The sequence below is a fragment of the Mobula birostris genome, chromosome 23, assembly GCF_030028105.1.
Source record: "Mobula birostris isolate sMobBir1 chromosome 23, sMobBir1.hap1, whole genome shotgun sequence".
NCBI classification, from domain to species: domain Eukaryota; kingdom Metazoa; phylum Chordata; class Chondrichthyes; order Myliobatiformes; family Myliobatidae; genus Mobula; species Mobula birostris.
The window spans coordinates 46,561,053-46,587,866 of NC_092392.1; the positions used below are offsets into that span (position 1 = coordinate 46,561,053).

Sequence of the window (26,814 nt, forward strand, 5' to 3'; positions counted from 1 at the left end):
AGCAGAGTGTAGAGAGAGAGAGAGAGAGAGAGAGAGAGAGAGAGAGAGAGAGAGAGAGAGAGAGAGAGAGAGAGAGAGAATGCAAAAAAGCAAGTAGATAGTAGTGTTAAATGTTTGGCTCAAACCCTGTTGCCCGCAGCGCTGAAGTATAAAGTTAATGACGCAAGGCTTCGTCTGTTCTCACACGGCGGCCAGTAGAGAGGAGTTTGCTGGCTTCTTTCGAGCTAAATGAGTTTGCTAAAAAATGAAAATTTCTAAAGCCTTCAAAAGGAACGCCGCTTAACTCTGCACCTCCCCGCCTCCAGAAACCCGCGGCCCTGGCGGACTGACGGTTCCTAGCCTCGGAAGAATCGCGTCCGAGTTCCTACTGAGCCGGATCTGGGATGACTAAATGTTTCTCCTTAAGGAAGTGGCCGTTCGCGTTTGAAGAGGACAGTGCGACGGATCAGTACCCAGGACAGCGGTTGGCGGCAGCCTGCCACTGGCCCTTGCGGCGGAGTCAAAGTTAAAGGTCACGGCAGTTCGTGTGTTAATATCGGAACAGAACCATTTGACTGGTTGCTGGTGAGCGGCGCATTTCCGCGATCTCTCTCTCTCTTTCTCTCTCCCTCTCTCTCCCCCCTCTCTCTCTCTCTCTCTCCCCCCTCTCTCTCTCTCTCTCTCCCCTCTCCCTCTGTCTCTCTTTTTCTCTCTCTCCCTCTCTCTTTCTCTCCCTCCTCTCACACACACTCACTCACTCTCACAACTCATCCACAAGATGAGCTGTCACCAGCTGCGGTCGGACACTAGCTCAGAGAACTGAAGCCAACGCTTTCATAAGACACCTTCATGTCCACGCACATCCACGGATATATACGGATGCCATGGTCAGTTCTGTTACGGTAAGGAGTTTACTGTTCGTAGTATTATGTATGCTTTAACGTTGCAAAGTTGGAAGGGGAGAAAAGGGTTTAAATTGCGCTGCATGAGCAAATGTTACTTATTGTGTAGAGGAATTTGGTTTATTCGATGTATACTCCAAATACTTGGGAGACGTCTGGTATGCATGCAGTGCGGGCAAGGCAGTCCGTGCAGGATACATACGGTTTGGATTAAGGGCGCAGTTTCTTTTAAGGTTGCCGGGCCTGTGGCAGGGGAGGGGAGGGGGGTTGGGGGGTGGCTGCAAAACCGATTCCCCCACCTCCACACGTGAAAAAGTCCTTCAGTACATGGCTAGGGCGAGGGCGGCCTGGGCTAGAGAGAGGGGTGTGAGTGTGTCCGTGAGGTTGTGCGCACCGTGCATTAAGTTAGAAAGGTGGAACTAGGGCTGGAGTGAACCAGACTGCAGGCGGGTATCCATCGCTGCAGGTCTGGTGGGCTGACGAACCGACTTTATATCGCACTAAGTCCATCAGCCAACTCTCTGGTTTCGATGGCGCCGATGAAATGCAAATATAAAATATCTACTTGACACGTTTGGCAGAGCGAAGGGGTATAGATGGAATGAGAGGCAAACCTCCGGTGGGGAAGGTCCTGTTAAAAGAGACGAACCCGTTTTCGCTTCCCAGTAGAGTTTTAAATAAGTTTCGCTTGAAAATAAAACAACCTTCACCATAACGTGCCGAAAAGCAGCGGAGGAGTCCAAGAGAACAAAGTAAGAGTTCAATTCGCTCCACGACCTAGTTTTGTTTTAGAGTAGTGTTTAGTTTATAATTGGACAGCAGATCAGCACGCTCTATAGACCTCCTCTCTCTAGCGACCACCCCCGCCCTTTTCATGTTGGCGTAAAGTAATTTTAGCATTGGATTAGAACTCCGGAAGCGACCGGCAAAGGCAGCAGCCGGGCAGGGACGCCGAGCTCCAGAGCTGGGCGTGCAGTAACAAGGTCCGTGTGTCCCGCGGACGCGGTAGAAGGACTAATCAATTCTCGGAACTCGGCATCGAAGAACCTGCAACCATTGTCAACAACCCATTTTTCTTCCACCTTTAACAGATGAGCCATACATGTTTATTTTATTCTTAGGTGACATTACGCCTTGCTAGGAACATTTATATAGATACACGTTCTATGTGCATAGTGCTCGTTCAGAGAACGAAACCGGCTAAAAAGTCAGGTGAAGAGCCTTCCGCGCTTTTAACTAAGTTTATTTTAAAAACGCTGGTGTTTGAAAATATCCTCGATTGCAACGAGATCAGAACACATTTGGTAGTCGAATCGTACACTTTTACTTTCAGGGTAATTCCATACCCTGGTTCTGGTACTGTAATCAATCCCCCATTAGACATGCTTGGCCAGGCTTGAACATGACATCTCTTTGAGCATAGTTTAAAATTTAACATACCGTAACGATCCTAATTTTCAGTTTGGGTTTAAAACAGCGAACTGTTCATTACTGTATGGTATGAAACGAGTTCAGTCCTCGGCAGTCAAGGGTGAGATCAATTTTTAGAACCTCTTCCTTCAACTTTAAGACACAGCTGCCCAGCGGCGGTTTAAAAAGAGACTGGAGCTCAGGGAGGTTACGATTACGCTTTCTGGGTTGTGTCGTTGACGCCGAATCTGGGCAAGTCCCCGAGTAACACCATGGACCTTTCCTCATCGCTGGTTGTCCAGTCAGTGAGAGTGTTTGGGTCGGTGCACGTAACGTCAGTCTCCCAAAGCTCTAATTAGCTCTAATTCTGCAGATGCTGTAAATTTAGAGTAACACACGCGAAATGCTGCAGGAATTCAACAGGTACTGCCGAAGGATCTTACCCCTTATTCCGTTCCATGGATGCTGCCTGACCTGCTGAGTTCCTGCAGCATTTGGTACTCCAAACGTTCTAATCGTGAACATACCACAGGGGAGTACATCACTTTTCCCACCTCATTGAAAGTAAATCCATCACAAATACGCCCTGTCACCTAGACCAGCCCCTGAGTGAAGTCCAGGTCCGTTAATGATGATGCGGCGCAGCACATATCAGGTTAGGACTCACTCCTCCTGCGGCACACATAGACTAATACTTGTCGAGTGCATTGGAACACACAGCCCGGGGTGACCAGAGCAGGAACAACCAACCCCACCTGCATCTTGGACAAGTAGGGAGAGGTCTGCTACCTACTTGATGGCTCTTTCAACCACCCAGCCTTCCCAGGGGAAAGGACTATTCCCCACCCGCACCACTATGTTGTTGGCAAAGAACCCAATGTTTAAGTATACACCAGAAAATCAGCATGACATTTCCGTGTAAGTATCATCCAAGCAAAAGAAACCTTCTGAGAAATCCTCCAACATACTTGAAAGATTACCTTAATTAAGGTTTCAGCACTAGGAATCACCAAGACAAAGGGAGACATAATCCAAATGTCGATAAATGTACCCAGTAGATTAACGAGGATGCTGCCTGGATTGGGGGGCATACTTTATGAGAATAGGTTGAGTGAACTCGGCCTTTTTTCCTTGGAGCGACGGAGGATGAGAGGTGACCTGATAAAGGTGTATAAGATGATAAGAGGCTTTGATCGTGTGGATAGTCAGAGCCTTTTTTCCAGGGCCGAGGTGGCTAGCACGAGAGGGCGCAGGTTTAAGGTGCTTGGAAGTAGGTACAGAGCAGATGTCGGCGGTAAGTTTTTTACGCTGAGAGTGGTGAGTGTGTGGAGTGGGCTGCCGGCGACGGTGGTGGAGGCGGATACGATAGGGTCTTTTAAGAGACTCCTGGACAGGTACATGGAGCTCAGAAAAATAAAGGGCTATGGGTAACCCTAGGCAATTTCTCAGGTAAGGACATGTTCGGCACAGCTTTGTGGGCCGAAGGGCCTGTACTGTGCTGTAGGTTTTCTAAGTTTCTATGCTTCGTCTGTCGAGGGCATGGACATGGTGAGCCGAAGGAAGACACGAGAGACTGTAGATGAACACAAAATATTCCACGGTGCGAGAAATCTTGAGCAACACACACAAAGTGCTGGAGGAACTCAGCAAATCAGGCAGCATCTATGGAGGGGAATAAACAGTCATTGTTTCGGGCTATGAGCCTTCATAGGATTAGAAAGGAAGGGAGAAGAAATCAGAATAGGATGGGGGGGGGGGGGGTGGGGGAATGAATTGATACGGCTGATGCTGGAATCTGGAACAACAAAACTTCCTAGAGGAACTCAACCGGTCGAGCAGCATCTGAGAGGTGAAAAAAAATTCCATGAACCAGGGTTCCGACCAGAAACGCCCGCAGTTACTTCCCTATGAACAGATGCTGCTCGACCCACTGTGTTCCTCCAGCAAATTGTTAGCAGAGCCTGCTTTCGCGATGGAAACGCTGAAGCTCAGTTTATACTTCGGGAAGTCCGAATCCCGGGAAGTACAGCGGAATGGGGCAGGATTTTCCTGACTGAGTGAACTGACTTACGTGTCACCGCTCTAGTATTTGGAACCCCCCCCCCCCCCATTCCTAGCTCTGTACATTGGGGTGTTTTACCTTTGGGGGAGGGTGAAGGTCAGAAAACATATGCATGGAGTACCGAGAACACTAACTTTTATAGCCGTCTCCCCTGGGAATCTCTGCAGTGGGAGAGAAGTGTCCAGTACTGTAAATTGTGCGGAAAACCACACCTGATGTATAACCATAATCATTCCCCGTCGATACTCAGTTAAATATAACTGAGTTTCTGTTGTTTAACGCCCCCTACCCCCACTTCTCGCACGCACACATCCCTTTAAATCTGCCAAGAGGCATTAAAAGCATCAGAGGCAGCTCATTGCCTGGAATATTTGCTTTGTCTCCGTCTGCCACACGGACAGAACAAGCAGTCTGAGAAATTACTTAAAGGGAGAGCAAAAGGTCAAAGCGAATAAAAACAGGTATTAAGCCCCACAGGCCAAAACAACACACGCACGTGTTTTTTTTTGTTATGAGTGAACCTATGAAAATTTTCCCCTCTTCTCCAGTTCACATCATACAGAATGACTGGGATAAACATTAAACAAAGGAAAACCATATATCATATTCATGTTCTGTGAAAGTGCAACGTCAGAGGTTTCAGCATGCAGCCGTGGGTGAAACGCGGATCAGCTCATCGGGGTCACCGAGTTCAGCGAACATAATTCACAGTGGCCAAAACGCCGTAAAACTTCACACAAAATACTTTAATCCCATTGGCAAATCCAAAGATCGCCAGGTTGCTAACCGGACGCTAGTGTGCAGTGATATGGCTATCTAGAAGAATTACGTTTCAAATTCTGTCCGACAGTAAACTCAATGTGATCTTCGCCCGGTTTTTGGTTGATTTCAAAGATTTAGTTAGCGAACTAGGAATCCATTACTATCAATCTCCATGCCAAGTGTGAATCGTTGTAATTATAATCTTCATAACATTATGCATCATATTTTTAACTGAAAATGTTAATGAACGAGTGAGGGAGACCATTGGGAATTCGAGGATTTCAAGATTTGGGTTGCTGGTTAGTTTCTCTGAATGCGAGTCAGATAAATATTTTCGAACTATATCTGTTTCTATTTTAAGTTTGAGTGGTGCTGTAAAATTGTTTCAGGTCGGTCAGGATAGCCTACAGGGAGCTGAGCACCACCGCCATTCGGCCTGGTTTCCCTTTAGCAGACACGTTTGTGTAAAGGTGATTGAGGAAAGTGACTGCTGAGACTACAACCGACCCACCTCCTCGGATGAGAATGTCTTTTAGTGGTTCTTCATCGCGACTTGCAGAACGCAGTTTGCATGGGTGAGAAGGCGAGTCTGGAGGATGAGAGGACGGTGGGGTTTCCATCTCAGAGAGAGTTCTCTTGGGAAAAGGAAAAATTATTTCAGTGGGAAAGAGCGACACCTTTCGACGAATCAGCCGAAGTCTAGCGCCTCAGATCAGATGCTAAACCGGCCAAAATAATTTTACATCTGCTAAGTAGTTACATATGTTTAATTTCTTAGAAACAGAAAAATAGCGCTGCTTCCCTTTAAGTGTGACGTAATTCCAGTCTAATTATGTACATACAGCCTTGCCGATGTTATATACATGCGCTCCGAACCAACTGCGTTAAAGTTGCCGCCCCACCTATCCTTTCGTCTTTGCCGCTTTTCTTGATAATTTAATCCGTCTCCTAAAACATTAGCATCATAAAAGTGCAGATAACACACACAAGTCACCACACAGAGAGGGAAAATGTGGGGGAATTTTTTTTCTAATTTTCAAGATGAACAATTAAGCTCAGCTCTTGGGATGTCGATTAAAGTTCTGTTTACAAAGAGGGTGGATGCCAAGATTAATATTGTGCCCAAGCTTCTGATTCATAAATTTGTAGAATCATATCACTAAATTATTATTGTATACATATTTTTTGTGTGAGATCAGAGCATAATTGGTGCTATGTTTGATAAGGTTAATCGTCGTTCTTAAGAATCTCCACCGTCAGTGCGTGGTGAATATTAATTATACTGTGTGTAAAAATGCCTATATACCTTATTCTACACATTTTTACGCGCAGTATAAGTTAGCTGTTGTGCAGAAAAATGAAGGGGGCGCATAGAAGATTGACTTCAACTTCACAGAATGCAAAAAGACATAGAAGATTTCTGTCTTGAGGTGTTCAAGGACATCGTCAATTATCACTGTTGCGGTACAAAGTCAAAAGGGCATCAAGCATACCAGTATACAAAAAGAGCAAAGTAAGCTGTCTTAATGACTATTACTCAGTAGCACTCACATCTACTGTGCTGAAATACTTTTGAGAAGTTGGTCACGTCTAAAATTAACTCCTGCTTGAGTGAAGACCTGAACCCACTGCAATTTGCTTACCACCACAGCAGGTTTGCAGTTAACACAATCTCATCGGCTGTCTGCACTGCTTTGGAGAACCTAGACAACAGCAAACCATATGTCAGGCTGCTGTTTACTGATCGCAGCTCAGCATTCAACACCATTATCCCAGTACAAATCAATGTAGGACTCTGTAACTGAATCCTCGACTTCCTCATAGTTAGCGCAGATTAGTGATAGCATCTCCTCCTCACTGGCAATCAAAACAGGTGAACCTTAAGGATGTGTGCTTAGCCACTGCTCTACTCTCTCTCAACACTTATGACTGTGAGGCTGGGCACAGCTCAGACACCATCTATAAATTTGTCAATGTCATCACTGTTATTAGCAGAATCTCTGACAGCAACAAGGAGGCATAGAGGAATGAGGCAGATTGCCTGGGTTGAGTAGTGTTTCACTAATACTTTGCACTAAACAACAGTAAGACCAAGGAATTGATTGTGGACTTCAGAAAGGGAAGGTTGGGAGAACACACAACAGTCCTCATTGAGGGGATCAATGTGGGAGGGTAAAGCACCTTAAAGTTCCTGTGTGTCAACATCTCAGGGGATCTATCCTGGTCCCAACTGTCACAATGTGTGGTAGCAACATTGGAACACAAGTGCAGGGGAAAGACAGACTCCAATGTAGAGACAACAACCAGAGCTTATTCATAAGAATTCCAACAGAACATTGGTGGTTCAGCCAAGCAACACTGCAAGATGCAACATTCTCAAAAGGAAGACCCCACAATTAGTGCTAATCCAGTAGCCACTTAAGTAATACAAGTAACATGAACTCCTCAAGTTTACCAAAATAAACTTAACAAGCTTAAACAGGAAGCACCAGGAGTCACTTGAGGAAATCTAAATGATTAATGACCCTTATTAAACAACAATTAACCAATTTAGGTGCTCTAAAACCCTCGGAGCCCAACACTCTCCAGCTCCCCACACAGGCCGGAAGAGCTCATTATACCAACACATTAATGCAATCACACGGAAGGCACACTAGCAGGTATGCTTCATTAGAAGTTAGAGGAGATATGTTATGTCACCAAGGTCTCCTGCAAATTTCTACAGATATATGGTAGCGAGCTTTCTGATTAGTTGCATCACAGCATGGTATGGGGCCTCCAATGCACACAATCACAGAGGGTCGTAGACTCAGCTAGCCCCATCATGGGCAGAATGCTCTCCACCAACAAAGGCATCCTCAGAAACAATGCCTGAAGAAGAAGGCATCCTTAATCGAAGATCCTCACAATCCTAGACATGCTCTCTTCTTGTTACTACCTTCATGAACTACGCTCAACGTATCCATAACAGCTTCTTCCCCTCCGCCATCCTATCTTTGAATAATTCATGAACCCATGAACACCACTTTGCTTCTCATATTTTTTGTAACTTGCCGTGATTTTTATGTCTTGCTCTGTGCTGTACCACAAAGCAATACATTTCATGATAGATAATAAATCCAAGTTTGATTCTGCAGAGAGTTTGGAGGAATTGGGATTGTAATCCAAAAAGCAATTTAAAAGCAAAGTGAAGTTTCCAATTTTGATGACTCGAATTGATAGAAACTCATAGGAAGATTGACATGTGAGGAAATTGATAAAACATCTCATTGAGAATAAAGAGAAGCAAACAAACTTTTCACAGTAAGTTGTACTAACACTGTATTTGAGATGAAAAGTCATTCTCCAGGCCATGAAAAAAGACCAGCGATAGGCATTAGTTGGATTGTTTGTTCGTTATGTGCTGTGGGTGGCAGGTAGGAGATATGTCTCTACCAAAGGAGGTGTAAGGTGCTCCTTCCCTCAGCTAGCCTGCTGTCACACCTGGGCAAGGTGTAGCACCTGTTTAGCACCCCACCCTTCCCCCACAATGGTCGTACAAGCAGCTGGTGCATACCACAAGTCCTGGTTTTGTGACCACTGACAGACCAGGCAGACAATCTCTGAAGAGTATTGATAAGGGTTGGGGTCACCTGTCTTGTAAAGACACTGCCAGAGGGCATGGTTTAAGAATAAGGGGTAGGTCATTTAGGACAGAGTTGAGGAGGAACTTCTTCTCCCAGAGAGTTGTGGAGGTGTAGAATGCACTGCCTCAGAAGGCAGTGGAGGCCAATTCTCTGGATGCTTTCAAGAAGGAGCTAGATAGGTATCTTATGGATAGGGGAATCAAGGGTTATAGGGACAAGGCAGGAACCGGGTATTGATAATAGATGATCAGCCATGATCTCAGAATGGCGGTGCAGGCTCGAAGGGCTGAATGGTCTACTTCTGCACCTATTGTCCATTGTCTATTGTCAATGGCAAACTACTTCCGAAGAAAAATTTGCTAAGGGCATCCATGGTCAGGGAAAGACCATGATCAACCAGGTCATTAGTTGGACATCACTTTCAAAAAGCCAGGTAAGGCAAAATTGAACTTCCCTGGGTGCTAAGTTATTCTGCAGACGTAAGGAGTTAACATGATTGGCATAAATCCGAAATTACAGATTGTGCACTCATACTTCCTCGATTAGCGTTAGTGGTCTATCATAAGCTTAAATAAAACCTACTGAATTCTGACATAAAACAGTAGTTGCATCACATTATCATAGTTGCTACATTTCATAGACAGGAAATCAATCCTGAACAGCAGTATGTAAAATAAGATCAGAGTGAACAAGAACTACTCAGTGGGTCAGACAGCATCTAAAGAGAAAGCAATTGCAGTCATCAGTTATTTAGTTAATTGCCTAGAAACAAAAAAAAACTCAGATTTTTTCTCAAATTCTATTAAAACTATTTACTTCATTTAATTGTCATGCAATTCAGTTTTTGTTTCAGGTCAATGACTTTCAATAGAAAGGGCAGATGGAGAGATCTAGATCTGGAATTGAATGCCTGAAATGTTCAGATCATTAAGTCCACGGATGGAATGCAATGGCCGCGGGATAAAGAAGGGACATTTTGAATCATTTAATTAATAAAGAGTAGTGCGATTTCCATCAGTCCTGGCCAATATTTGTCTCCTGGCCTTCAACACTGAAATAGATTAGCTGATTGTTTATGAGATCTTTCTATTTATAGATTACCTATCACAGTTACCTCTAAAATAATAGTGAATACACATCCAGAGCAACAGAGAATGAACGCAGGAACTCTGAAATAAAACTAGAAAATATTGGAAGCAGCTTTGTCAATAATCGTGCAAAATAAATGGTATGAATACTTCATGTCAATAACCTCTCAAAAGAAATGTTCCAAAGAAATTGACAGACCTGAAACGTTGACTCTGTTTTGACTGCCAGTGCTGATGCCTGACCCGCTGAGCATTTCTGGGTATTTTTTTCTTCTTCAGCATGCTGCAATGTGTTGACAATGATGGCACTGTGCTCACAATGGTCGTTTGTTTTCCAGCCTCATTGAAAGAACAAAACAAACCGGACTTTGAGGCAAAACTAGTGTGAAGACGAAGCCAGATTAAGCTGCTTGTTCTACAGAGTTCAAAGTAAATTTATTAGCAAAGCACATATATGTCACCATATACAACCCTGAGATGGATCAGGTGAGACATGGTGACATTTTGCAAGCACCAACAAAAACTACAAACTATTCTATTAATTATGCTTCTTCTGGACTACAGTCACTGCAATCTGCAGCCTGTAGTTTCCCTTTGAGAGTTGTGCCTTTGAACCATCTGTACAATCTGGTGTTTTTGTGGTATCCTGAAGGAATCAGTGAACTGGACTCTCGAGAATGCAGGTACCACTGTGGCGGCCATTGCTGGAGTGGACCAGGGGCTGGATGGAAAACTTGGACCTGACTGATGCAGTGGGATCTGGGCCCAAGTGTGGAAAATGAACCAATGCTGAGCTGATTTAAGCGCTGAGCCAGATTTATAAAGATTGAGGCATTGAGGCTGAGGGAAAAGAATGAACTAGTGTTCAGCTCCGACTGCAAGAGGTTTTACTTACTTCAGTACTGGACTGGTTCTGTGGCAGTGACCTGTAGCCATGAGGTCCCTGGGCAGCTGCAGCACAGAACTGGTTCTGTGGCTGTGGAGTCACTTTTGGGGACTCTGTGGTTCATGTTCTGTTGTTATTTGTTTACTATTTTTATTGTTTGCTCAACTTGTTCTTTTTTTTTTGCACATCGGATGTTTCATGGTCTTCATTGTTTTTTTTAATGGATTCTATTTTGTTTCTTTGTTTTGTGGCTACCTGCAAGAAGATGTATCTCAAGATTGTACATGGTATACATACTTTGATAATAAATACTTTGATTCGTTATCTTGCGGGCATTCACAGTAAATACAAGGAAACACAATAGGACCAAGATGGACAAACACCAATGTGCAAAAAATAACAAACTGAGCAAATATAAAAATATTTAAAAATAAATATGGAGAACAAGAGACAAAGAGTACTTGAAAGCGAGTCCCTGGTTTGTGGGAACAGTTCAGTGATGGTGTGAGTGTAGTTGAGCGAAGTTAGCCCCTCTGGTTCAGGATCCTGATGGTTGAGAGGTAATAACTCTTCCTGGACCTGCTGGTATGGTTCTTGAGGATTCCTGTTCCTCTTTCCCGATGGCAGCTGCAAGAAGAGAGCAAGGCCTGGATGGTTGGGGTCCTTGATGATGGATGCTGCTCTTCTGTGACAGCGCTACGTGTAGATATGCTCAATTATTCCGACGGCTTTACCCATGATGGACTGGGCTATATCCACTACTTATTGTGGGCTTTTCCTTTCAAGAGTGTTGGTGCTTCCGTACCAGATTGTAATGCAACCAGTAGTATACTCTCCACTGCATATCTATGGAAGTTTGTCAAAGTTTTAGATGACACGCCAAATCTTTGCCAACTTCTGAGAAAGCAGAAGATCTGCTGTGCTTTCCTTGCAATGGCGCTTACATGAAAGATCCTGGACAGATCCTCTGAAATGATAACACCAAGGAATTTAAAGCTTTTGACCCTCTCCTCCTCCAGTCCCTCGATGAGTACTGGTTCATGGTCCTCTGATTTCCTCCTCCTGTAGTCAATAATTAGCTCCTTGGTCTTGCAGACATTGAGTGAAAGGTTGTTGCTGGAGCACCATTCTCTCTCCTATATGCTGATTCATCGCCACCTTTGATTCACCCAATGACAGCGGTGTCATCAGCTAACTTAAATATGGCATTGGAGCCATACTAAGCCTCACAATCATAAGTATAAAGCATGTAGAGCAGGGCACTAAGCACAGTAACTTGTGCATCTGTACTGATGGAGATGTGGAGGACATGCTGTCGCAAAAAATCTGAACTGATTGGAATCTGTAAAGAAATTGAGAATCCAGTTGCACAAGAGATATTGAGGCCGAGGTCTTGAAGCTTATTGATTAGTTTTGAGGGGATGATAGCACTGAATGCCAAGTTGTAGTCAATGAAGATGCATACATCAATGAAGAGTATCCTGATGTATGCATCTTCACTGTCCAGATGTTCCAGGGTTGAGTGAAGAGCCAATGAAATAGCATCTGCTGTTGACCTGTTGTGATGCTAGGCAAAATGGAGTGAATCCAAGTTGTTACTCAGGCAGGAGTTAATATGTTTCATCACCAAACTCGCAAAACACTTCATCAGTGGAGTAGGTGCTGTTGATCAGTAGTTATTGAGGCAAGTTTCTGTGTTTATCTTACGCACTGGTATAATTGAAGCCTACCTGAAGCAGGTGGATGCCTCAGACTGCTGAAGTGAGAAGTTAAAGACATTTGTGAACACTCCAGCCAGTTGATCAGCATAGGTCTTTAGTACTCTGCCAGTTACCCATTCTGGGCCAATTGATTCACCCTCCTAAAGGATGCTCTCATGTCAGCCTCAAAGACTGAAATCACAGGGTCATCGAGGCTGTGGGAGTTTGTGAACTTGCCTCCTTGTTTCAGTGGTCAAAGCAACTATAGTGAAGCATCATCTGTGTGTTCGCTCTGAAGTAGGTTAGAAAGCCAAGAGACTTTACACAGCTATTAGTAATTGCCCCATGTTTTCCTTGTTCAGTTGCCTTAGGATAATTTTGATATGCTTGTTAACTGAGCAATATCCGAGAATTTGCATCTCTTACATGATACAATCATTCTGTTCCTGCAGTAAGTTTACAATCCAGAATTTGGAAGTCAAATTTACTGGTGATATCACGAAGATTAGACATGCATTGTGTACCAGGATATGAAAAACCATGCCTGTATTTAGAGCACCTGATGTGGGATATTTATATTACACTCCTTTTATTGTTTTCTTTCTGTGCTAGTATAAAGTGATTACAATTTAGTACGTGAAATGATGAAATATTTCACCATTACTTTTCTGTGGAACTCATGATTGGTCTTATCAGTTCCTCCTATCTGTAGTGGATCAATCAGTCAGTCATTGTACCAAAAATGACATCAACTCTTCCTGTTTTGGTGTTTGGATTAAAATCATAGAAAACCAATTTTTGGTCACAGAATGAGGCCCACCACGGGGCGGCACAGTAGCGAAGTGGTTCGCACAATGCATTACAGTACCAACAGCCCAGGTTCAATTCCCACTGCTGCCTGTAAGGAGTTTGTATGGTCTCCCTGTGATCATGTAGGTTTCCTCTGGGTGCTCCAGTTTCCGCCCACAGTGCTGGGTCAGTTACAAAGGTTTTGGGTGACACTCAACTGTGGTATAAGCTGACATGAGGAACATTCAGATCCCTCCAACTCCTTGCCATCTTACTTTTATACCACAACTGTATCCTATTTGCGGAAATGGCAGAACATAGTCAGTTGGGCCGAAGGGCCTGTTTTCAGGCTGAATGTCTACAATTCTATGTCTCTGCAACCCTGAGGCTGTAAATAATACCACTGCATTGACAAAGGCAGAGTGTGGGCCCAGTTAGGGGAAATCGTAAATACATATTTGTATCTAACTTGAGCATTCATTTTAAATGCATTCATATTCATCAACGCTGATGCACTCTCGATTTCAGCACGGAGCCGTAAAGCCAGGAAGCAGGCGTCACAGCCCGACTCATCCACGCTGACCGTGCTTCCAGTGAGCTCGTCACACTTGCCTGTGTTTGGCCCAAAGCCCACTAAACCTCTGCTATCCACGTACTTCCGGTATGTAGATGGCTTTTAAATGTTACTAACGTACCCATATCAACCATAACTTCTGGCAGCTCAATCCCAGTATGCACTACACTCTGCGTGAAGAAGCTGCCCCTAATGACCCTTTTAACTCCCTCATCTCTGATCTTAAACCTTTGTTCTCATGTTTTTAGCAAACCCCTCTCTGAGAAAAAAAGACTACGCACTTTCACCCTATCTATGCCCCTCTTGTGATCTTATATACCTCCATCAGGTCACTCCCCCCACCCCCGAATCTCTTATGTTCCAGGGAATGGAGTCCTAGTCTACGCAGCCTGCCCTTGTGACTTGGACGTCCAAGTCTTGGCAGCATCTAAATAAACCTTTTCTGTACTCTTTCTAGTTGAATAACATCTTTCCTACAACAGGGTGTCTAAAACTGTACACAATACCTCAAGTACCTCGAGTGGATAACTTCACTCACCGCAGTGCTGAACTGACTGCACAACCTATAAACTCACTTTCAAGGACTCTACAATTTATGTTCTCAGTATTATCATTTACTTTTTAAATTATTTATACAATTTTGCCTTCTTTTGCACATTGGTTTTTCATCAGTCTTTATTTATCTATAGCCTTTCTATTGTATCTCTTAATTTTCCTCTACATGCTTACAAGAAAAAAATGAACCTCAAGGCAGTATATGATGATATATAAAATATTTTGCTTTGACTTTGATTTAATGTAACTGCAATATAACTTACCAACTCCTCTTCTCAATACCACATTCAGTTTCTGAAGGCTGTGAACAATCTCCCAGCTAAGATCTCAAATCTGACCTAATCATTGAATATACAATGCTTCACATAAAACATGTTGCATTCAGGATCATATTAAGTGTAGTTTTATTCTATATAGACCCTATACATTGAAGGAGCCATTATGAAGATAATAAGGGGGCCAGTACTGGAGTTTATGTTTTTACAGGTAGAGGAGATTGGAATGTGCTGTGTTCTGCCAGGTGAAATTCAGAAAAAGCTAGTGAATGGCTACAGGCAATCAGCATTTTTCCAGCTGCTTCTTCTCTTGTCTGTATTTTGTACTCTGCTGTAATCCTTGTCAAATGTCCTCATTACCTGGCTGATGTGCAGCATGCAGATCAGGTATGAGAAATCAATCTTTTCAAAACCCTTGATGTCCTGCTGAATGGGTGAGGTGCAAAGCACAAAAATAATTTAAATATCCTTCATATTTTAGGATTGAGAAATCAATTTGAAAGTAGTATATTTATTGTGAAGTAAAAGAAAATTGCCTTTTAAACTCACGAGAGAGCATAGGCCATCAACTTTTTGCTGTTGATGTTTCTGTAGCAGGCGATTTCTTTTTCACGAAGTCAAAGTTGCTAGCTCAACGCTCAACCCAGCACAGATGGAAAGCATGCCTGAGGAGCCGGCTGGGTTCAAACTCGGGAACCTTCGCTCCGAAGTCCGGCGCTGATGCCACTATGCCACCAACCGGCTATATTTATTGTGAAGGTCACCATAAAAATATAGGGGCTGGGGGGGCACGGGAATTGAAGATCTGCTTTAATATGGCAATGTTATACCTCTCCCCAGGTGCCTTGCACTTACTGTGGAAGCATAATGACTCCTGAAAGCACAGCAGCCAATATGTGACATTGTCCAAATGATCACATGTTAACCCCCACTGGCTGCCGTTATCAGTTACAGTCTGCTGGTGTGAAACTGATAAGAGAATTTGGGGGTAACACACACTAAATGCTGGAGGAACTCGGCAGGTCAAGCAGCTTCTATAGTAGGAGTTCCCAAACTTTATTATGCCATGGGCCCCTACCATTAACTGAGGGGTCTGTGGACCCCAGGCTGGGAACCCTTGGTTTATGGAAATTAATAAATAGTTGATGTTTTGGGCCAAGAGCCTTCATCAGGTAGGAGTCCCTGATGAAAAGTCTTGGCCTGAAGCCTCGACTGCTTGCTCTTCTCCATAGATGCTGCCTGACCTGCTGAGTTTCTCCAGCATTTTGTGCGTGTTCCGCTAGATTCAATCTTAATCTACATGAACACCAGATTAAATGTTTTGGGCCGAGACCTTTCATCAGGACTAGGGGATTAGGGAACTGGACTGATAACTCCTCTCCCTCCTCCAGCCTTGTATCTCTTTTGCCACTCAACTTTCCAGCTCTTGGCTCCATCCCTCCCCCTCCTGTCTTCTCCTATTATTTCAGATCTCCCCCTCCCCCTCCCACTTTCAAATCTCTTACTATCTCTTCTTTCAGTTAGTCCTGACGAAGGGTCTCGGCCCGAAACGTTGACTGTACCTCTTCCTAGAGATGCTGCCTAACCTGCTGTGTCCACCAGCATTTTGTGTGTGTTGCATGAAATTTCCAGCATCTGCAGAATTCCTCGTGTTTGCGTTGATAACTTCCCTATACTGCTTTGAAATATTGCCATGTGATCTGTAGCATGCATTGAGAAGGGAGATAGTGAGTTGATTTATTGACTCATCCCAGCAGACATCACTCTCTCCCAAATTTAAAGGAGGGTTAGGCTCAACATTGCAAACTGCAAGCTGAAGAAGACGGCCCATCCTGGGGTTAGAGGACTTTGTGTGTGGGTGGAAGGAAGGGATGACTGAGTTTTGTTTTGCTGTTGTCGCTTTGTTGCTTGGCTGTTCTGTTGTGATTTTTGTTCTTCTGCTGAACATTGTGGGCATACTATGTTGGCACCTGAATAGAAACATAGGAAACCCACAGCACAATACAGACACTTTGGACCACAAAGCTATGCCAAACATATGCTTACCTGAGAAATTAGGTAGGCTTACCCATAGCCCTCTATTTTTCTGAGCTCCATATACCTGTCCAGCAGTCTCTAACCAGACTCTATCATATCTGCCGCCACCACCGTCACCGGCAGCCCATTCCACGCACTCACCAATTTCTGCGTAAAAAACTTACCCCTCACATCCCTGTACCTACTTCTAAGCACCATAAAACTGTGCTTTCTCGTGCTAGCCATTTCAGCCCTGGGAAAAAGCCTCTGCCTATCCACACAATCAATGCCTCTCATCACCTTGTACACCTCTATCAGGTCACCTCTCATCCTTTGTCGCTCCAAGGCAAAAAGGCCGAGTTCACTCAACCTATTCTCATAGAGCATGCTCCCCAATCCAGGCAACATCCTTGTACATCTCCTCTGCACCCTTTCTGTGGTTTCCACATCCTTCCTATAGTGAGGTGATCAGAACTGAGCACAGTACTCCAAGTGGGGTCTGACCAGGGTCCTATATAGCTGCAACATTACCTCTCGGCTCTTAAACTCAATCCCACGATTGATGAAGGCCAATGCACCATATGCCTTCTTAACCACAGAGTCAACCTGCACAGTAGCTTTGAGTGTCCTGTGGATTCGGACCCCAAGATCCCTCTGATCCTTCACACTGCCAAGAGTCTTAACAATAATACTATATTCTGCCATCATATTTGACCTACCAAAATGAACCACCTCACACTTACCTGGGTTGAACTCCATCTGCCTCTTTTCAGCCCAGTTTTGCATCCTATCAATGTCCCGCTGCAACCTCTGACAGCCCTCCACACTACCCACAACACCCCCAGCCTTTGTGTCATTAGCAAATTTACTAACCCATCCCTCCACTTCCACATCCAGGTCACTTATAAAAATCATGAAGAGTAGGGGTCCCAGAACAGATCCCTGAGGCACACCACTGGTGACCGATCTCCATGCAGAATATGATCCTTCTGCAGCCACTCTTTGCCTTCTGTGGGCAAGCCAGTTCTGGATACACAAAGCAGTGTCCCCTTGGATCCCATGCCTCTTTACTTTCTCAATAAGCCTTGCATTGGGGACCTTATCAAATGCCTTACTGAAATCCATATACACTACATCTACTGCTCTACCTTCATCAATGTGTTTAGTCACATCTTCAAAAAATTCAATCAGGCTCGTAAAATACAACCTGCCCTTGACAAAGCCATGCTGACTATTCCTAATCATATTATGCCTCTCCAGATGTTCATAAATCCTGCCTCTCAGGATCTTCTCCATCAACTTACCAACCACTGAAGTAAGACTCACTGGTCTATAATTTCCTGGGCTATCTCTACTCCCTTTCTTGAATAATGAAACAACATCCACAACCCTCCAATTCTCCAGAACCTGTCCTGTCCCCATTGATGATGTAAAGATCATTGCCAGAGGCTCAGCAATCTCCTCCCTTGCCTCGCACAGTAGCCTGGGGTACATCTCGTCTGGTCCCGGTGACTTATCCAACTTGATGCTTTCCAAAAGCTGCTGCATATCCTCTTTCTTATTATCTGCATACTCAAGCTTTTCAGTCCACTGTAAGTCATCCCTACAATCGCCAAGATCCTTTTCTGTAGTGAATACTGAAGCAAAGTACTCATTAAGTATCTCTACTATCTCCTCCGGTTCCATACATACTTTTCCACTGTCACACTTGATTGGTTCTATTCTCTCATGTCTTATCCTCTTGCTCTTCACATACTTGTAGAGTGCCTTGGGGTTTTTCTTAACCTTGTCCACCAATGCCTTCTCATGGTCCCTTCTGGCTCTCCTAATTTCTTTCTTAAGCTCCTTCCTGCTAGCCTTATAATCATCTAGATCTCTATCATTACCTAGCTTTTTGAACCTTTCATAAGCTCTTCTTTTGCACTGTTACATGTGTTGGCTGCTAACTCAAACTACTGCATTTCACTGTATGTTTTGACATACATATGATAAATTAATCTCAATCCGATCAGTGGAGTGGGACTTGTGTTCTGAGCCTTCCGAATCCGAGACAAAAGTGCTAACAACTGAAGCTAACAAGTAACCCCAAAGAGAAGGTGGTTCGTGGGAATCGTGGGAATTTGAGTATCAGGAACTTGTCATTTGTGCGAGAGAAAACCTGAGGGATGGGGGGGAATGTTAACCACAATTAGTCCTGATCTGGTTTGGAGTTAATGGAAAGAGAGGCACATAATGTTAAGTAAAATGCAGAGAAAAATAATAGCTTTTGATTGACCTATTCAAAAAGGGCTTGTCAGCAGTGATGCTCTGCTGCTAAGCTCACCAAAGGTTATTATGGAGTCCTTGGCTGTCAGAATTGTGTGCAAATTGAATAATCATGATTGGCATTTATAATCCCTACAGTCAAATCCCCCATAGAGAACATAAAAGACAAAAATACACTTTAAAGAAATTAAATTGTTCTTAAATACTGAAACATAAAAAGTGCACTTAAAGATACAACTGAATATTCAAATTAAGTGAATTAAATGAAATAAATCAGACTTTCTACCATTCTGCTGGCAACTGTTTCCCCCGATTCATTTCAATGGAGCCTTTGTCCTTGGGCAGGCTGAACTTGGTGCTGCTCAGAGAGTCCATCGGCCCAGTGTCAGGTGGAGGGAGAGACTGTTAGCTGGAGTAGCAAACTGCTCTTCAGCCTGGAGCTCCGATTCCTCATCTTCCTTAATGTCTGATTAAGTTGCTTAATTTGAATGCATTCAATTATCTTTTTCAGTGTGCGTCAGTATTCATTGCTATTTGATTTAAAATATAGTGTTAAAAGTTCACAGATCCGAGAAGATCTGCTGGATTGTAAGTGGAGCATTATTTTATTGTAGCTAGATAGCCATTGTCCTAACAACTCTCACTCAGTTATGATTATCCTCAGTTATGCCCTTTAGTGGTCTTTGAACTAATATTTCCTCATGTTTTAAAATCAAAAATGCAATCTAGTTTTAAACTAAGATATTTGATACTTGTGGAAAGAATTTCAGTTTTCTAATCTACCATCTATAGTCAACAAGGCTTAGTGCATGGAAGGCGGGTAGGAGGTGTCTAACCAATTTTATAGAGTTTTTCTAGGAGGTTATCAGGAAAATGGATGAAGGAAAGGCTGTGGATATTGTCTACATGGACTTTAGCAAGGCCTTTGACAAACGCTGGTCCAGAAGTTTCATTTACTTGGCATTTGGGATGAAGTACTAGTAAATGGATTTAACATTGGCTCAGCATGAGAAGCGAGAGAGTGTAATTGGTTGCTTCTCTGACTGGAGGCCTGTGACTTGTGGGGTACAGGGTCCACTGTTGTTTGTCATCAATATTAATGATTTGGATGGTAATATGGTAAACTGGATCGGCAAATTTGCAGCCAACACCAACCACTGTGGGCCTAGGGCCTAGTGGACAGCAAGGAAGGCCATCAAACTGTGCTGCGGGATCTCGACCAGCTGGAAAAAATGGGCTGGTAAAATGACAGATAGAATTCAATTCAGGCAAGTTTGAGTTTTTACACTTTGGAAAGAGAGACCAGGGCAGGACTCATACAGTGAACAGTAGGACGCTAAAGATGGTGGTAGAACCAAGGGATCTAGGAATACAGATCCATAAATTCTTGAATATTGCCTCACAGGGTTGTAAAGAGAGCTTTTGGGCACATTGATCTTCATAATTCGGAGTACTGGGTATAGAAATTGGGACGTTATGTGGAAGTTGTGTAAGCTGGTGGTGTGGCCAAATTTGGAGAGTTGTGTGCAGTTCTAGTTACCTACTTACAGGAAAGATATCAATAAGATTGAAAGAGTACAGAGAAAATTTACAAAGATGTTGCCAGGACTTGAAGACCTGAGTTGTAGGGAAAAGTTGAATAGTTTAGGGCTTTAGGAATATCAGGAGAAAAATGAAAGGATTTTTGTTAGAGATATACAAATTATGAGGGATATACTTCGGATAAATACAAACAGGCCTTGAGTTGATATTAAAGTAGTAATGAAATTCATATAAACACAAGAGATTCTGCAGATGCTGGAAATACAGTGCAAAACACAAAATGTTGGAGGAACTCATAGAGAGGAATAAACAGTCAGTCCTGATGGGGGCCTCAATCTGAAATGTTGACTGAAATTACTACTGCTTGTTGTAATTTATGTGCAAATGGAAATGTAACTTTAGATGTCAGTGAACCCAAAATCTAAGTGTGCATTATGTCAACATTAGTTACATAAACATGTCATGTCATAGTTTCATCCTCATTAAAATTGGTCTGAAGTTGCTACATCCATGCATTTGATTTAAATTAAATTTACTTCAGTGACCCCTCAGCCTTTGTATAGTTAGCACTGTGATATATGTACATTCTCTTTTTGTGAAAATTAACTATTATAAAGTAGAGAAATGTTCCTTTATTTTACTTGTTAAAAGTTGCAAAATTATAAAACTTTGGATTTTTAAAGGAAATGTTTTCTGTTCTGTTTTTCATTTTTCCTTCAATTTCAGTATTCCTTTCCCTTTGTTATTTTGTCCTCGAGTACTGAAAAGACATTGAAATTATTCAGTTCTGATCTGATTGGTTAAAGAGATAAGTTTACATATTAGTCATGCCCATTCCAAATTCCCTCTTCCCTCACTGCACCATTGTTACTTTGCTCTTTCAGCAATTGGTGGTGGTGGCATCCGTTAGTCTCGCGAGACCATGGATCTGCGCCTGGAAAGTCTTGCTTCAGTCTGTGTTAGAGCGGCGTCTGTTGTGGCTGTATAGTCCCACACAGGAGTTACAGTCTTGGCTGCATCGACTGCACTTGAAGGCGCTGTCCTCCAGTGTTGTCTTGGTACTTTCAGCACTAGGTGTACAAAAACATTAGCAAGTGAGAAGTGTTCTTGTGTGCCCCCACGGTAAATTGAGAATATGCATCCTAACTCTGACTAAATCACTGATTTTCACTTTTCAACATTGATTTTTTGCTCCCATATCTCACTGCCACTTATGAAACCTGGGCTTTACAAACTCATCTGCCTTAATTCTTATTATCTTTGTTTGTGTGTAGTTTTTCATTATTTCATTGTTCTACTGTGAATGCCTGCAAGCAAATGAATCTCAGGGTTGTATATGGTGGTATATATGTACTTTCATAACAGTTTTACTTTGCACTTTGAACTCAAACACTCCATTCCACTTTCTTGCCCTTATCCCCACCCCCTTCATTTTCCTGTTGATTGTTATTATCTTAAATTTCTGTGCCAAATTTTTTTCTATATAATCTTCTCACCTGACTATAAAATAGATCACTCTCTTCTTCATAAGTAATTTCACTTTATATTCATATTTGTTGTTTTTGTACTCTGTACTTAAGCACAACTATAAAACACCAGGGTCTCAGAATGAAACGTTAACTGTTTATTCCTCTTCATAAATGCTGCCTGACTTGCTAAGTTCCCACAGCATTTTGTCTGTTGTTCTGTACTGTCTTTATTGGCCACCATGTAAGGCATCATTCCTTTCACACATTGTACTTCAGATTTATCACCACTTCCTGTCACCATAAAAGTACTTTTTGTCAAAATCCCTATGAACAATCACTTAAATTCAAACACTAAAGCATGTTTATATTATCAGAGAACTTTTGCACTTGTTGGACATGCCAGGTCCATTGGCAATGCATGCTTGCTATTCTAACTGGAGAATGCCTTTCCAATAGACAACTACAATTATCTTACAATCTCTGGTAGTTTATTACTTTTATTTTGTGGTGTTACTGGCAACACCTGTGTTTATTGCCTCTTCCCATTTTCTCTAAATTGACAGCCACTTAACAGGACTTAAAATTCATGTCTGGAAAGCTTCTCTCTTTAAAGGACATTAGCTAACCAGATGGGTTTTTAATGAAAATCCAGTAAATCCTTGATTATGCTCCTGAGATTGTATTTTCTTAAATTCTAGATTTTTAACTACATGAATTTTATAGTGCTATGGTATGATTCAAACTAATATTGCTAGGCTAAAGGCTTAATGGTGCAGAACGCTGGTTCTCATTTAATAACCTAACCACTAACCCGTTAAGTCCAATATCACTCATCTCCTATTGAAGACAATTTTTCCATTTATGATATTCATTAGCGTTCTTAAAATATTAATGTTAGTTATAGTCATTGCATCTCATCTCTTATTTCTTCTAATCTTCCTTATCTGTCTCATTGAATTCTTCAGTTCATTGTGTTGTGTCTTGTTTTCAGTCATTCTTAACTATCCTTAATTTCTTTCATTCCAATTTTGCTTGTACCTTGTTATTTCTTCATCTAAATTCTTTGGCACAAACTGAAGGAAAATATATTTTTTCAGCATCATAGAAATCACATCACGACCTATAAGTTGTTTCTTTACTATCGTGAATGTACCCCCTTTTTCAATTAATCTTAACACTAAGTGTTTATAAAATTTGTCACCCATTGTGATTATGTTATTTCAGTCATTTTAAATCTTGTAAGTTTATTTGCTCTGGGTTTAGTCATTTTTATATCAATTTTTACGAATAGTATCTCAGCTCCTCAAAGAAGTTCCATATTTTTGCTGCACTGCAGTTTTATCGTGTTACCTGATCATCCATTGGATTGATTCTCATTGTTTGTAATCTGTCTTGTTGCCAAGTTGTTTTAAGTGAATATCTAGCTCATCTTCTTAATTGAACTTAGCCTTCTTTCAGCCACTAAAATAATTCCTTATCAATTTTTGTATCACATCCAGGTATAAAAACCTAATTAATTCCCTTGACCTCATTTTACTGCCTGCTCCAGGACTGTCCCTTCAGTGATGGCAGGTAATGATAATGTAGTGTTGTGCGGCTATGGCCAAAAGGCACAGCTTCGGTCTGTGCGCAGCAATGCACCAAATCAGGGACAGAAGTTTTGCAAGTCCAGGAACTAATCCAGAATTACAGGCTTTGTTTGACATTTGTGGATAACTTCACTCACTGCAACTCTGAACTGATTCCACTTCCAAAGACTTTACAAATCATGTTCTCAGTATTATTTATTTGCTCTTAGGTTGTCTGCCAGTCTTTGTTTATTCATAGTGTTTCATAAATTCTATTGTACTTCTTATACCTTAACATATACATACTTCAATAATAAATTTACTTTGAACGTTGATACACAATCCAAGAAACTGATCCTTCATTGCTACCTTCTGTGCTTCCTTTATTCCCTTATCAAATCCACATTTAATGATTAAAGACGCATCTTGGCTTGCACCAGAACTGCAACTAGCTGTTGATGAAAAAGGGCAAGATATTCAAATGAAAGATCTTTAAATGCTCTTTGAGAGTCAGATTGGGGCTTCCATTGGTCGCTTAAATACAGATTCAATGCATGTTTCAAAATTTTTGTGAGTTTTAAACTGCCACTGACAGACGAACTGCAGCTGTTGGTTCACCCCATCTGAAAGCACCATGAATGTATGTATTTACATTAAAGTGCTTTTGGGAAATGAATAGTGAGCTATATGCTAACCAGGCATCTGTGCTAGAAACCTCCTTCAATAATGGCTACCTAGCCTAACACCTTCGTCAAAATTTAGGAAAAATACCTTCTCTGTCCATGCATGGCAATAAACAGGAATGATCATTGAACTGACTTTTAGCTTTACAACTTAATGATAAAATGACTCAATTATCAGGTATAATGTGCTCATTGCCGTTTGTTCGTTATGTGCTGTATTGTATGACATAGATGATTATGGTCTTTCCACGACCATGATTGTTCTTGGCAAATTTTTTTCAGAAATAGTTTGCCTTTGCCTTCTTCTGTGCAGTGCATTTACAAGACAGGTGACCCCAGCCATTATCAATACTCTACATAGATAGTCTGCCTGGCGTCAGTGGGTGCATAACCAGGCCTTGTGATATGTACTAGCTGCTCATACAACCATTTATCACAGGGGTGGCCAACCTTTTACATTCCATGTGCCAATTTTTTCATGCATGAGTTCAGATGCGCCTTATAACTGTTGTACCCCCGCAATTCTTGTAAAAATATAATATAGAAGTTGTGCGTGAAAAAATTGACGCATGGAACGTAAAAGGTTAGCCACCCCTGATTTATCACCTGCTTCCATGACTTCACCTGACCCTGATCAGTGGGGGGGGGGTGGGCTGCTAAGCAGGTGCTACACCTTGTCCAAGAGTGGCCTGCAAGGCTAGTTGAGGGATGTAGTGCCTCACACCTCCTATGGTAGAAACATATGTCCACCCACCACCCACTCATTGCAGTACTGGCTTTATAACTGCTAAACTCTGGAATCAAAACAGAATTATCTTATTTCCCAGACACTGGGCTGAGGGTTGAGTAGCAGGGGAATGGGGATTGCAAGTAGGTGGTGGTTGGGGATTGGTAGTTAAGGATTTGGGAATGCTGGGTCTTAGTAGATAGTAAGAACTTTGTCATAAAGTTGATCATCCAATATAAACAGAGCTTATCAGAGGTTTTAGGGGAACAGAATGAATGTTACAATTTGTTTTAAGAGACTTAGACACAATTCTTTCATTTCAATGAATTTCCATCGAAATGCTAATCATGATTAAGTTAATAGAATATGTATTGTGTCCACACTTGAATGAATTAAATGAAACTTTTTCATATCTTTATAATTAATCCTAGCTTGGAAAATGTTTTGAAATATATGAGAGAATTTTCATAAAGATGGATTTCTGTAACTCAGGTCATTGGTGCCCTTCTGTATTTAACTAAAGAACACAGTTCAGAAATAAAAATGTTGGGTTCAAGCTCTGGTCATAAACATTTCCAAATAAAATTTCTTTTTTTGTAACTGTAGATGTTGGCTTGAAGCTAAAATTTTTATCTCACCTGGTTGTCTTATGGATATAATATACTGTTTGTACTGAATTGAAAAGCAAAATACTGCTGATGGTAGAAATCCAAAATGAAAGCCATTGAATATTGGACTTACTCAGCAGGTCTGGTCATCAGAATCAGGTTTATTATCACTGAATTTTGACATAAAATATGGCGTTCTGTGGGAGCAGTATGATGCAAAGACATAAACATCTGTAAATCACAAAAATAAGTAAATGCAGTAGTGCAAAAAAAGCGTAACAGGGTAACATTCATGGGTTCATGAAATGCTCAGAAATTTGATGGCAGAGGGGAAGAACCTGTTCCTGAATCATTGAATGAGGGTCTTCAGGCTCTTGTACCTCCTTCCTTGATTGTAGTCGGCATGCCCTGGATGGTGACAGTCCCTCATGATTGATGCCAACTTTTTGAGCCATCAGTTCTCCTCAAACTTCTAAAAGCTGGTGGTGTGCCATCTTCATGATTGTATTAATGTGTTGAGCCCACTATGCATCCTCTGAGATATTGATGGCCAGGAATTTAAATCTGTTCATGCTTACCGCTGCAGACCCCTCAAAGAGGACTGGCACGTGTGCTCCTGACTTCCCCTTCCTAATGTCCATTGTCTTGCTGATGTTGAATACGAGGTTGTTGTGACACCACTCAGCCAGCCAATCTAGCTCACTTCTGTATGCCTCTTCCTCATTATCTGAGATTTTGCCAACAATAGTGGTGTCATCTGCAAATTCATAGATGCCGTTTGTGCTGCATCTAGCCGCACTGTCATGAGTGTAGCCAGAGTAGAGCAGAAACTAAGCACACATCTTCTTATTGAGATGAAACTAATTCTGGTTGAGCTGACTGTGCCATGGGAGGAGGGATGGGAAGAGGCCCACGAGAGAAAGGCCTTGAAGTATCAGCCCTTAGTGCAGGAGTGTAAAGACAAGGGATGGCAAGCATGGTTGTTCCCTGTGGAGATCGGCTGCAGAGGTTTCCCAGCCAAATCAGCATGGCGGTTGTTGTCAGATCTGGGCCTGGACGAAAGGAGCGAAAGGCAAGCAGCTCGTAGGATGGGGGAAGAGGCAGAATGAGCCTTTTGTTGGATTTGGAGTAGGTGAGAGGAGGGGATCTGGAAGTCAGGAGCAGATGGGCAGTGATTTGGCCACCACTGCTGGCCCACCAACTGGAGAGTGTCTTGGTTAAGGGTCGAAACACTCGGTGAAGGTTGGGAACCACCTGATGACATCTGCTCCTGGCTGAAGGCTACGGTTACCTTATAAGGTAACTGGAGAATGCACCCTAACAGGTGT

General features: G+C 42.4%; 1 protein-coding gene across 1 annotated transcript in view; it reads left to right on the forward strand.

Moving 5' to 3' along the window:
• Positions 1-697: 697 nt before the first annotated feature.
• Positions 698-26,814, forward strand: part of LOC140186694 (neurotrophin-3-like) — a 37,297-nt gene continuing 11,180 nt past the window's right edge. Inside the window, exon 1 of the mRNA XM_072241174.1 lies at positions 698-881. Coding sequence (XP_072097275.1) covers positions 864-881 — 18 coding nt within the window. The 5' untranslated portion in view covers positions 698-863. The remainder of the gene's footprint in view (positions 882-26,814) is intronic.